Genomic DNA, 13,831 nt, shown 5'->3' on the forward strand with positions numbered 1-13,831 from the left:
CAGCAATTCCTATCACATGCAACAAGTACAAATTAACTGTGTTATCTTCTGTTAATTATACAGAAGGAAATAAATTTACAATATTAAAAGAGGCTTCCTTTATACAGAGCTACCCCATGTATGTACAGTTAAGAAATTAATTAACACAAGAAGAAAGAGAAGGCGAGGAATGGTTGTTAAGAGACAGAAAGCTTGAAGTGATTTATACTGAATCTAAAAATACCAAACTTTTCTTAAAGAAAAAGTTTGATGCAGCTTTAGGAGAGTCATTCCCTCAGTAACAATAAAATCACTGAAAGAAAAATTATGTCATTGATCAGGATAATTTTACTCTGTCAGGATGTCAAGCTTCTGACAGATCATTATGGGAATTTGCATACTTTACGCAAAGAAAATCCAAATTCTGTTTTTGCAATAAAGAGCAATCCACCAAGATAAAAAAGAATTTAAAAATGAGAGATCCATAATGGTGAACCGTTCAGGAAAGAAAACCACTAATCAATCTTAACTGTGCTGCCTAACTGTAGATGCTTTGATAATCTTTCAACATGTAAACAAAAACAAAGAAAATAAAAGCAGTGTTGGAGGAAAAAGCTAAAATTCAGTTTTCACTTACATTTTGTTCCTCTGGCTCCAGTTTTGGAATTTTATGTGATTTGCGCTCTTCTGAGTGGGAAGAGTCATGCTTGCTACTTTTTTTCCTTTTCTCTTTTCTCCCTTCATGTTTTGACTTCGCATACTCACTTCCTTGTACTTCATTTAAAAGATCCCCACACAGAGAGGACTCAAACAATTCCCTGCCGTTCTGGATAGTTTTGGTTATTTTTAATTTGATTTCTGGTGAACCAGTCTTCTTTGGAATCACCGTTTGGGATACTGAAGGAGGTGGCTGCTGTGGAGGAGATGGTTTTTCCAGATTTTCATGTGGCCTTATGCTAGAGTTCTCCATGTGGTAATACTCTGGTGGACTAAAGTTTCTAACAGTGCCAAAGCCATTGGCTGAACCATTAGGATACTGACTATATGGCTGATATTTGGCTTGGGGTTCATACATGCCAATTGGTGGAAATCCATTAATGAGGGGTGGAAGATCCTCCGTTGTTGGCGTAGGGTACTGAAAACCTTGCTGCAAGGCAAGAGCAGCTTCATATGGTGTCTGACTACCATCTTCAGTGATGTCACTGCTGGCATCAAAAGCATCCTCTTGGCGGTTGTTAGCCGAGTCAATGAGTTGAGGTGGTTGCTGAATTGTGTTTCCCATGATCCCTTGCATGAAAGAGAAGGAGAAATCCATTGTTCTGCTCCAGCATCCTTAGCTTTCCCTTTTTCTCATAGGGCCTAAAAAAAGAAACAAGTGAAAAGATAAAGCAGTTGATGGTGCAAGTTCTTTAGTAAAGTTTAAGAAGCCAAGACAAATGCCTGGAAGTGGGCTGGGTGAGAATTTCCCTCCATGCTAACACAATGAGTCTTAGGGCACTTCAAAGGCTAACAGATGTTTTATGGCATAAGCTTTAGTGTGCACTTCATCTGATGCATGAAGTGCTACCTTCAGTTAGAAAAGTATATATAAGATCCTAAGAAGAGTGCTTCTGGACTCCTCTAGTCCAACATCCTGTTCTCACAGTGGCAGGTCAGATGCCTGTGAGAAGCCTGCAAGCAAACAGCACTTTCTCCACTTGTGATTCCCAGCCCCTGGCATTCAGAGACATACTGCCTCCAATAACAGAGTTAATACATAGCCATGATGGTTGCGTTCTACACACACCACACACAGAAGGGGAAAAAATACATGTCTAGAATCTCTTGCATTTCACAGCCTTTCCCCTCACTGCTTATTTTCCCTCGTCTGTACCCATGTGTGGAGGCCTGGGAGACATGTCGAAACGTCATCCAAAACCAATTAGAAGTCCAGATCACAATAATGGTTTCAGAATTTTTGACCTGGCAATATATCATGAATTCCCACTCACTTCCTGGCAGAGGGAGCTCGAGAAATTTCCCGCCCGGCGCCCGCCTGCTTGTATCCTAGCAAGTGGGCTGCCTCCTTCCTCCTGGTCACTCCTCCTGCCCACTCCCTCCTTATGTGCAACAGAAGTAGAGATTCGTGCCATGTAGCTGCCTGACTCTTTCATGGCCGATATGCAGAGACCAGATTACAACACAAGGACTGGGTGATGTATCGTCCAAAACCAGTTTGAAGTCCATATCCAGGAATCAACTCTTGGTTGCTTCTTCTTCCCCACCTTATTTCCTCCTTCCTCCTTATTCCAGACATCATGATATATTGGTATATCGTGATGATTAGCTGGTAATATCTCAAGATGTTGAAAACCAGATCTCACCCAGCCCTATTTGTGTAAAATATATTAAAAATCTCTAAGCCATTAAAGGTGCCAAAAGCACCATGAACAATATGACTATAGTGGACCCTCTGGTTAAGAACTTAATTCGTTCCAGAGGTCCACTCTTAACCTAAGGTACCACTTTAGCTAATGGGGTCTCCAGCTGACGCCACACGATTTCTGTTCTCATTCTGCAGTAAAGTTCTTAACCCGAGGTACTATTTCTGGGTTAGCGGAGTCTGTAACCTGAAGCATTTGTAACCCAAAGTGTTTGTTACCTGAGGTACCACTGTAACTCTCTGGAGCTAAGGGCACTGGCTTAACTATTTTTTTAGTCAAAAGTTATCTACCTATACATTGCCCTGTATACCCCAGTTTTTATCTTTTGGGATTATCTTGCATAAAAAATGTATCTATTAGACAAGAGCAACTACATTAGTATATATATGCTACATGTTCTTCCAAAAACTGAGTTTTCTTACATACTGATGTGAGCAACTCCATTTGTGTGGTGGCCATGACAAGGAAGCAGCAAATTATTTTACAATATCACTGATATGGAAGTAAAAACATAATCTTGCTATTCATACATATATAATAAAGGTAAATTAAGTGGAGGAATCTCACAGCAAAAACATCCTAGGGCCTATTCAAAAGTTAAAACGGTAAAGGACCCCTGACAGTTAAGTCCAGTTGCAAACGACCCTGGGGTTGCAGTGCTCTGGCCGAGGGAGCCGACGAGGGAGTTTGTCCGCAGAGTTTTTCCGGGTCATGTGGCCAGTATAACTAAGCCACTTCTGGCGACCCAGAGAAGCGCACGGAAATGCCGTTTACTTTCCCACCGGAGCGGTACCTATTTATCTACTTGACTTTGACGTGTTTTCGAACTGCTAGGAGGGCAGGAGCTGGGACTGAGCAACAGGAGCTCACCCCGTCGTGGGAATTCGAACCGCTGACCTTCTGATCGGCAAGCCCTAGGCACAGTGGTTTAGACCACAGAGCCACCCGCGTCCCTTATTCAAACGTTACTTATATCCCACTTTGGACTGTACACAAGGGAGAGAACAGAAGCATGCTGGCAGCTCATGCACTCCCTCCCTTTCTATTCTCAATGGGGAGAGAGCAGAACATCTAACTTAGGAGGTCTTAATTATCTGAATGTACGTCAAAGTGCAAGTAGATAAATAGGTACTGCTCCGGCGGGAAGGTAAAAGGCGTTTCCGTGCACTGCTCTGGTTCGCCAGAAGCAGCTTAGTCATGCGGGCCACATGGCCCGGAAGCTGTACGCCGGCTCCCTCAGCCAATAAAGCGAGATGAGTGCCACAACCCCAGAGTCGGCCACGACTGGACCTAAAGGTCAGGGGTTTCTTTACCCTTTACCTTTTTACATCTTCCTTATTCTGGGAGACCAAGCACTGTTAAAGAGTGCTTATCTGCCTGGAATCAGGGAAGATTCTACATTGCAATAACCACAGGACCTTTTTGTTCAGGCAGCCATGTCTCCTGCAGTGAGAAAAACAGGTGCACTTGATAGGGAGCACAAGCCCGAGGCTCAGTCTTGCTCTCTCCCTAGTAAGAATCCAGGCTAGGAAGGTGGTATCTTTTGAACGGCTACGTACAGAAAACGTTTAAAGACCTCCTCAGGCGGCATGCAGATGAAGATAGCAAAAGAAATCTAGGTTATTTTGAAGAACACTCCTTTAAATTTGACACACATTGTGATGGTTTTATGAACAAACTGTTCAGCTGAACTACTTGCTGGCAAATTTGGCCCTCCATATCAACAACCAGCTTGCATTAGCACTCTACACTCCAGATCCAAGAATAAGCTTTTACAGTACTGTATTGCTGATCCCAGGCCAATGAGACATATAGCACAGAATAAGCATAATGGCTCTCCCTCCTCTCCCCGCAAAAAAACATTTTTAATACACACAATATATCCACTATCCCAATGCTTCCTTCCTAGCTGGTGTTCTGAATTCAACAATATACCAAGTCCTAAACGTTTTGCACTCAGACTTATTATGACGGTTGAGAAAATGAACCCCAAAATGCAACTATGCACACAGCTTATAACTTCATGTTTGATCAGCAATGCCTGTTTTATATATTTGAATAAACAAACAATTACTTTGCTATTTTGCTAAGTACAAAACATTTCTAAAGGGACATAAGTTTTTAAAGTGGCAAATTTAGGAAACTTGACTTCACTTTCTTAAAATCTGGTCTACAGTACAGTGGCACCTCAGGTTACATATGCTTCAGGTTACAGACTCCGCTAACCCAGAAATAGTGCTTCAGGTTAAGAACTTTGCTTCAGGATGAGAACAGAAATCGTGCTCCGGCGGCGAGGCAGCAGCAGGAGGCCCCATTAGCTAAAGTGGTGCTTCAGGTTAAGAACAATTTCAGGTTAAGTATGGACCTCCGGAACGAATTAAGTACTTAACCTGAGGTACCACAGTATGAACATTCTTTCTCTTCCATCATCTTGCAATTTAACATACAGTATTCCATTTACTAATGACACAAATTCAAAAATATAAATCCAGCACAGTTGGGATCAGGGAAAGTACAGAATGAAAAAACACAGATGCACTCTCTCTCTCTCACACACACACACACAACTTTTTAAAAATGGGAAAATTGCTCAAAACAGAGAGCAACAGCTATGGCAAATTACATCTACAACTAAAATGAAAGTCATTCTGGGAACCTGGTTGTAAGGGTGACATAAATACTAAAAGGAAGGAAGAAGCAGCTCAAGATTCTTAAGACAGATCCCTGGTTTGAAGATCAGGCCACAGGAGTTCATGCTTTTGTTGGTTTTACTGTCATTTATAGTCTTGGAAATGGCTTCAATTCTTGATTTAAATCCTAGTAAAGAGCAAACCTTTAAGAATGGAATGTAAGGAACTGGGTTATTCAATTCCATGTCCCTGAGAATCCTAGCATACATAATTGGCACCATTTAAGAGTCAAAGAGAGAAATAATGCCTCCCCCATTTTCAGAACTGCTCTACAATAGAGAAAAGTTGGAGGAGGGAAAGGAGCTGCTGTGCTTAGAAAGGAGAAGCCACAGCTGCTGACAGCTTGGTTTTCCTCTGCCAAAGCAGTTTTGGCAGAGCAGCAGCAGAGGGGGAGTTGTACTGCTATCTGTTCGTAGAACAAAGGAAGAGAGGAGGGAACTTTTTATCACAATCTACAGCCGACACTCAACATCCTGGCCTGTTTGTCCACCCTTAAAAGTCATCCTCCAGCATTCAAAGAGTTCTCTTTCCAGGATACTTTCTGCAGGTTGAGATGTGAAATACTTTAACACCACACTGTGCTGGTCCTAAATGTTAAAGTGATCTCTGGTGTATATTAAAATTACTTTTTAGAAATGTGATGGGTTTTGCTACAAGGCAAGGAAAAGAACTACATATTGCAATCAGGGTAGCTGAGCATTTCCTGATATGCCTGGCTTCCAGAGTAACACACTTTCTTGCTCCGACAACTAATCATTTATTTTTATTTTTGCTTTATGCAGAAGACATTACAATGCAGTGCAGCTGCATTGATAAACACTCAGCTAAAATCAAAATTCCACGAACAAGTAATTTTACCAAAGTTCATTGGGAATGTTAGGAGTGGGCGGATGCTAGCATCATACACACAGGATCCTCTCCAGAAGCCCTCCTTCAGGTCCCCAAGAGGTGAGAAGAGATGGCTCATCTGTCACAGAGCTCAATGCCTTTGGTGCTGGATGGAGAGTTTTTATTCACCCAGGCCTTTTAGATGTTGGGTTTTATGAAATTTTTAAATATGGCTTATTGATCATCGTTCTGCTACTGTTATAGGATGCATTTTCTGTATCTATTACTTTTTTAGTATTTCAGCTGCATTAGCAACTCAGAAATCACCTGAAAAGCAAGATATTAATGCTCTAAAGTAATTAAATAAACATTATTACAAAATACAGTGGTACCTCTAGATGCGAACGGGATCCATTCCGGAGTCCCGTTTGCATCTAGAAGCAAATGTAACCAGTGATGGCACGTCTGTGCATGCGCACATTGGTTTTCATCGCTTCTGCGCATGACGTCATTTTGAGCATCTGTGCATGCGGCAAAACCCGGAAGTAACACGCTCTGTTACTTCCGGGTTGCCGCGGAGCGCAACTCAAACGCGCTCATCCCGAAGCACATTCAACCCGAGGTATGACTATATAGCAATAAGCAAACTTCATGACAACTATAACCAACATGAAAAATTTAAGCACTTTTTTACATTATTGGTATTTATTAATTTGTATCCCACTCTTCCTTTCAAGGCAGCAAACATCAAAATGTTACATTTTATATTTAATGTTCCTGAAAAAGAACATGATGCAATACCCAAGGAACAGGCTGCAAAAAGCAGAGTCAACAAATGGTCAAACTAGGACAAAGAGTCTGACCCCCTGCAACACCATTATATTGCATTAACTCCAGCAAATAGCCAGCATTTCACTGATGGAACATAACCCTTTCATTAGTAATGAGACACGGTTAGACTGAGAGAAACAGAATATCAGAAAGTCAGCACAAAGCTTTACATCCTCCTTCATCAATACAGTTGTACTTTGGATCCCGAATGCCTTGCAACTTGAACGTTTTGGCTCCCGAACGCCGCAAACCCGGAAGTGAATTTTCCAGTTTGCAACCATTCTTTGGAAGCCGACTGAAGTGCAGGAAGCTCCTGCAGCCAATGGGAAACCGCACCTTGGTTGTCGAACGTTTTCAGCAGTCAAACGGACTTCTGGAATGGATTCCATTCAACAATCAAGGTAAGACTGTAATTACAATTCTGCATTTTTCTAGAATGTACACAAATGATGTAATTCATTATTAGAGTAGTATTTTTCCCAATCTGATAAACACAATGCTACTCAATTGCAATTCTAGACACACACAAAAGGTTAGGTTTAACCTCAAAAGTAAGCCCAGGCTTAACTTGTAGGTTATCTATCATATGGCATTATTCAGCCCATTAGGCACTTTTGTCCCAGCAAGTGCTTAGCTGTCCGACAATAAAAATAAATGGGAATTTAGAATTGCTTAAATTTGATCATGTGCATTGTTCCGAGTACAGGCACTGCAACCTTCTGGGGGTCACATGGCAGTGGTGGGTAGCCCAAGGGACATGACATGTAGCTTTGTACTGGAAGCGTTCAACACGGCAACCTCCCTGCACACTTTCCATCAGCAGATGAAACACTGCCTGGGTACTGGTCAGCTTATTTATTTTACTCTGATTATGACACTGCTGTTTATGGCTTTTGTGGCATTCTGTTTTTATGGTAGCATATTACAGACTTTTTTCCACATCTTGTTAAGAGTATGAGAGAGAGCAGCTACTAAATTATATACAAATAATGATATATACACTACAATAATTAGCAACTGGACAACACAATCTGCAATCTTAACCCCACTGAATTCCACAGAACTTAATTCTGAGTAGACATGGTTAGGATTCCATTAGGAGGCTTCAATAGTAAATCAATGACACCCTCTTTCAAAAGAGGTGTGTCTGGGCTAAGGTGTCAGCTGTCTAACACTATCAAACTTGCATACAGGCAGCCATACAGAGAAGAAAATCAAGGCCTTCATGCTGCCTACCATTTTTATATGTATGTATATAGTCTTTCAAGTATACAAAATCTTCCATTTGCAAAATAAAATAAAAATTTTGCCTTCTTTATGTAACAAGAAACACAGGATGCTATTTTCACTAGATCAAGTAGGTTTTCAAAATAAGCTCAGTTCGAGTATTTTACAGCCTAGCTGGTCCAACAAAGGCATCATCTCATGGGTCTGGGGTTTCTCATTCCCACATAAATTGCCAACACTCTGGTTGTTTTGTATATTTATATTATAGAAAGCATAGTCTAAACAGTTTTATGAAGAGCAAAGCAGTTCATCCACCTAGCCATCATACAAAATGTTATGAGTCATTTCCAACTTTACATACACATAGCACTGAAGTAAAAAAGTAATCAATTTAAAGTGAAAAAAATTATTCCTTGAAAGCATTTTGTTACAAACTTCCCCTTTGCCAACGTACTTGTCCTCTCTACTGGAGCCAAACATTACTACTTTAACCGATTCAATAGCACCTGGTGTCATCCACTGATCATCTTTTACTAAGACTTGCTTAGAGAAAATAGTAACAAGAAAGAACAGCACTAGAGTGGCAGACATTGCCTAGTGTTACACAGAACACGGTGCAGTTATGAAAATGTTAATGAAATATTGTTATTCTGCATATAACTGCAGAATTGCAGCCAATCATAGTAATAAATTATATCTTGCCCCCACAGTATTAGGGTTTTTAAGGGCAAAAACAGGAACACTGAGAAGCAGATGTGTAAAAATGAAGCAAGCATATCAAAATATGATACTTTGATTTTAAAACAAACCGACACAGGATTTATCCAAACATGCAAAGATTGTGGCTGATTGACAAGACATTCACATTTATACTTCCGTCCAATCAACAAAGAAAAACAAAATGAACAAACTACAAACATTAGAGATACAATCAGAATATGGAGCCTCTCTCCACTGCAGAAAAAACCCTCGGATGCTATCAATTCAAAAAAAATTATCAAAGCATCACACAAATATACCTGCTTCCCACTAATCAGATACCTGAACAGCAATTTGTCTCAAATCTCTGTTGTCTGCTGTACATGAAATACAAACAACAGCATCTGCACAGTTCAATGGCAGTTAAAATAAAGGAACACTTAGCTATCTGTACAGGAATAGAGTCAAGAAAAAGCATTAAGAAAAATGTAGGAGGAAATCCCTTCGTGTATAATATTTAAAACACAATCAGTAAGTAAGTTTCATTTTGCTGTTCACAAACAAGTGTGCCTTTTGTCGACAGCCTTGGCAATGTCATTTCCTTGTTTACTTAAAGAAATTGCTGAAGACGGTTCAGCCTTCTGCCATTTACAACAGAGACAGCCCCCCTACCTATTTAATTCTTCATGAAAATGGAGAGAAAAATGTCTGTGTAATCCCGCTGCAGATTTGTATTGAAAAGGGTTAATTTCTGCACCACAGTCCCCTAGCAGTACTGGCTGCAGAAAGGAATGAGAAGGAGGAAAGATGTTCCTTTCTCAGCCTGCTTATGATAAATTTCAGAATGGTATGATTTTAAGATAGAGAATAAGGAACAAGGAGAAGGATCTTAAAGATCATTTGATAACCCAAAGCAAGTCTTGTTTCTTTTGGGGAGTAGGGGGTCTAAAGAGATTTACACTGCAGTATATGGAAGCAAACATGGCTGCCTCTGCCCCTTTAAATCCAAATGGCCCTACTCCATCACATTAAGCTATTATCTGATCTATCCTCAATTATTCCTCAACCCTTCTTTGAAAAACAAAGAGGGTGCCTCTCCCTTTAGCAACAAGAGATCACTTTCTAGAACTCTAGGTTCAAGCCTTAATAGGGCATTCATGCAAATTTATACGTGTAGGCAGGCACTGTATATACATACACAAAAGGTTGTGTTATTAACAGTCCCAGATTAGACTTCTCCAACTCCAAGGCCAATTCCAACACTACCCATGACTATTTATGGCTTTCTAAACAAAAAAAATTCCTTCCAGTAGCACCTTAAAGACCAACTAAGTTAGTTCTTGGTATGAGCTTTCGTGTGCATGCACACTTCTTCAGATACCTGAAGATTACGCAGCGGGATTACACAGACATTTTTCTCTCCATTTTCATGAAGAATTAAATAGGTAGGGGGGCTGTCTCTGTTGTAAGTTAGTTCTTGGTATGAGCTTTCGTGTGCATGCACACTTCTTCAGGTATCTGAAGAAGTGTGCATGCACACGAAAGCTCATACCAAGAACTAACTTAGTTGGTCTTTAAGGTGCTACTGGAAGGAATTTTTTTTGTTTTGACTATGGCAGACCAACACGGCTACCTATCTGTAACTATGGCTTTCTAGTTAGAATGTCATGCAAAACAGCAACCCCATGGCAAGCGACATAACCAATTCCACATCCACAGTCCATATTCTCACACTTATATATGACACTACATTAAGGCCATCTCGCCAGACTCCAACACAGTTATTCTATTATTGTACTGGTCACAACACACAACCCATAGCAACACTTTGTGTATAAATTATTTCATAATGTATTTTCCTATATTGTTTCTCATATCCTTTAAGCCAACAGTCTTGAAGAGTCTAACACTCCAAACCACCTAAAATGCCTCAGCAACTGTGTTTCCATTGTCATGTTCACAACATCAACCACAACTATAGGACTATAGTTGAGGTTATAGGACTATAACCTCCTTGCATACCAGCTGACTTTATTATTTATCACCAAATCATCAATCCCATTTTATTTTATTTATTAAATTTGTACATCTCCCTTCATCTGCAGATCTCAGATGAAGTACAAAATACATGATAAAAACAACCATAACCCCACCTCCCACAAACAAATTTAAAAGGCATATACAGTGGTACCTCAGCTTACATACGCTTCAGGTTACAGACTCGGCTAACCCAGAAATATTACCTCGGGTTAAGAACTTTGCTTCAGGATGAGAACAGAAATCGCGTGGCAGCAGCAGGAGGCCCCATTAGCTAACGTGGTGCTTCAGGTTAATAACAGTTTCAGGTTAAGTACGGACCTCCGGAACGAATTAAGTACTTAACCTGAGGTACCACTGTACTGTAAGATGTTAATCAGTCAAAGGACTGATTGAAGAGGAACATTTTTGTCTGGAACCTAAAGGTGTATAATCATAATGCCTCAACCCGCCTCCAGCCTTCGTCCCAATTCTGGCATCCTCACAATCCCATTGCTCTATGTGAGATCTAGCCTCCAGTCATCATCCCACTTCCACTCCATCTCTTTCAGAGTCCTGTAGCACCCATACATCCTCACATTCCTAGGTCTCCCCAAACCCCCATTCCCCCAGAATATATATGCTGCCCATACCTCCCCTCTGCACTATCTACCACATACAGTGGCACCTCGGTTTAAGAACAGCCCTGTTTACAAACGATTCAGTTTACGAACTCTGCAAAACTGGAAGTATTGTCCTGGTTTGCGAACTTTACCTCAGTCTAAGAACGGAACATCATTAGGGAAAGTGCACCTCAGTTTAAGAACAGTTTCGGTTTAAGAACGGCCTTCTGGAACGGATTAAGTTCGGAAACCGAGGTACCACTACTGACAGGGATTAAGCTGCTGTGGAATAGTTTTTATGTATTTTAATAAAGTGTTTGATGTTTTGATGATACTTTGTTGGTGTACTTTCGCTACAAGTTCTTGGTGCTGCTACTGCTAAATGTCTACCAAACAGATAAATACTATGGTACTCAGAGCCAAATCCACTATGAAAAGTCCTTACTTCCACATCTAATGACCCCCAGACTCTTTAGAGCTCTCCCTCAACTGGTGGTATATTAACCAATTCACTACTACTGTATACATATCTCCTCAAGAGGCCCACTAAGCTCAACGGGGCTCACTCCAAGAGCTAAGGGACTATTAGGTCCAAATTTGGAAACTTACACACAGTACTTTAAATCTCACTTTGCCATGAATTCATTATGTGGTCTTCAGCAACCCACTGTCTCTCAGATCAAATTCTGATATAATAATAGCTACAGGTTATTTGTCATGATTTTATATTGCCCTTTCTCCAAAGAATTCAGGGCAGCACACATAGTGTTAGGCTGAGAAATACTGAATGGCCTAAGGTCACAAAGTGAGTTTAACAGCTGAATGATGATTTGAACCCACTGATCCTAATGCACACCACATTTCAGATTACAGTGGTACCTCGGGTTAAGAACTTAATTTGTTCTGGAGGTCCGTTCTTAACCGGAAACTGTTCTTAACCTGAAGCACCACTTTAGCTAATTGGGCCTCCCGCTGCCACCACCGATGCGCGTGATTTCTGTTCTCATCCTGAAGCAAAGGTCTTAACCTGAAGTACGACTTCTGGGTGATTGGAGTCTGTGACCTCAAGTGTCTGTAACCTGAAGCGTCTGTAACCTGAAGTACCACTGTACTGAAGGCTACTTTGGATTACAGATATACCCTAAAGCACTGGGGGGGGGGACCTTGAAAATGCCCACTTGTGCTTGTCTGTGCCAAGTAAGGTTTGCTTCTTGGAAACTGGGAAGGGAAAGCTTTTGCTTCCTGCGCTGGGTTCCCACCTCATCTCTCCTTAGGTCCCCAAACTGCTACATAAATATGTCTGTCCAAGCCAATACCAAAGGGAGGGAGGTCACCCATGCAGGAGCAAAGGAGGAAGACCAGGTGGGGATGACTCCGGCTCTCGGGGTCGTGGGTTTGAGCCCCGCATCGGGCAAAAGATTCCTGCATTGCAGCGGGTTGGGCTAGATGACCCTCGCGCCCCTTCCCTCTCTACCGTTCTACCATGAGAAGCCTCGTTTTCATCAAGGGTCCTGTAGATGAAAAACGAAAGGAAAAATGGAGGGCCCTAGGGCTCTCCAAAAGGTAAATATTGGACACGGAGGAATGCTGAGGACTAGCAACTTGGGGAGGCTCGTTCGCAAGGCGACGTCTCCGCCCCCTGCCCCCCCTGCCTCCGTGGCGCCTCACCGTCAGTCTCTTCCATTCTAACTTCCCCGCCGTATCGGACCGATCGCCGCCGGGACGCGTAAGGGAGGAAGCGCGGCGGAAAGGGCCTCGCCGGGCCGGGCTCGGCAAAGGGGGCGGGCCAGGCCCCGCCGTAGGCCGCGCTCGATCCCCGGCCTCAATTGACGCGGCGCTCCCGCCGCCGCCGCCTCCTCTGCCTCGGCCTCCTTCTCCTCCGTCGCGGGCGGCGCAGGAGCCTCCTCGGGGGCTGCGGGCGAGGAGTCCGGGGAAGAGAGGGGGCGCTGGCGCTCCGCTCTCGCTCTCTCGCGCTCTCGCTCGCTGGCTCTCAGGCCCCGGCCTCGGCCCTGCCCGCCGCCGCCTTCGCCTTCGCCGCCGCCGCCGCCTTTCTTCTCGCGCAGCACAAAGCTCCCTTAGAGGCAGCGCCGGAAGAAAGCGGCGCCTCATTGGCTGCCCGCGCTGCGCCAGGCGCCGGGCATGCTGGGAGTTGCAGTTTCCCGCCTGGACGGGTCGGGCGGAGGGCGCGCGCGCTTGTCCCGGGGCAGCAGCGCCAGGCGGCGGCGGCGGCGGCGGCGGCGGCGCTCCAGTTCCCTCCAGCCCAGCAGGCAGGGCGCTGCCTTGGGGAACGGGGAAGCCGTGGCTCTGACGGGCTCCCCACTAGGGAAGGCGGAGACCCGCTCTTGGCGCTCGGGGAAGAGGCCCAGCTGTGGCAGGGACACTTCGGCACCAGCATGCAGGCCCGATTTGTGGGTTTTAATTCACATATTCCTTGGAATGGCTAGACTGGGCTTCCCCACAATTCTACAGAATGCCGACTTCAAAACAAATAAGCATAATCTGTCACCTCTCCTCA

The 13,831-nt window shown here is 43.1% G+C and overlaps 1 protein-coding gene across 4 annotated transcripts in view; it reads right to left on the reverse strand.

The window, feature by feature from the left end:
- Window positions 1-13,355, reverse strand: part of NSD3 (nuclear receptor binding SET domain protein 3) — an 84,343-nt gene extending 70,988 nt beyond the window's left edge. For all 4 annotated transcript variants that reach the window (XM_079954922.1, XM_079954921.1, XM_079954920.1 and 1 more), the window contains exons 1-2: window positions 12,985-13,355; window positions 617-1,338 (exon numbers count right to left, since the gene is read on the reverse strand). In XM_079954922.1, coding sequence (XP_079811048.1) covers window positions 617-1,294 — 678 coding nt within the window. In that variant the 5' untranslated portion in view covers window positions 1,295-1,338; window positions 12,985-13,355. The remainder of the gene's footprint in view (window positions 1-616; window positions 1,339-12,984) is intronic.
- Window positions 13,356-13,831: the final 476 nt, after the last annotated feature.

The sequence above is a fragment of the Podarcis cretensis genome (genome assembly GCF_951804945.1).
Source record: "Podarcis cretensis genome assembly, chromosome: 15".
NCBI lineage: Eukaryota > Metazoa > Chordata > Lepidosauria > Squamata > Lacertidae > Podarcis > Podarcis cretensis.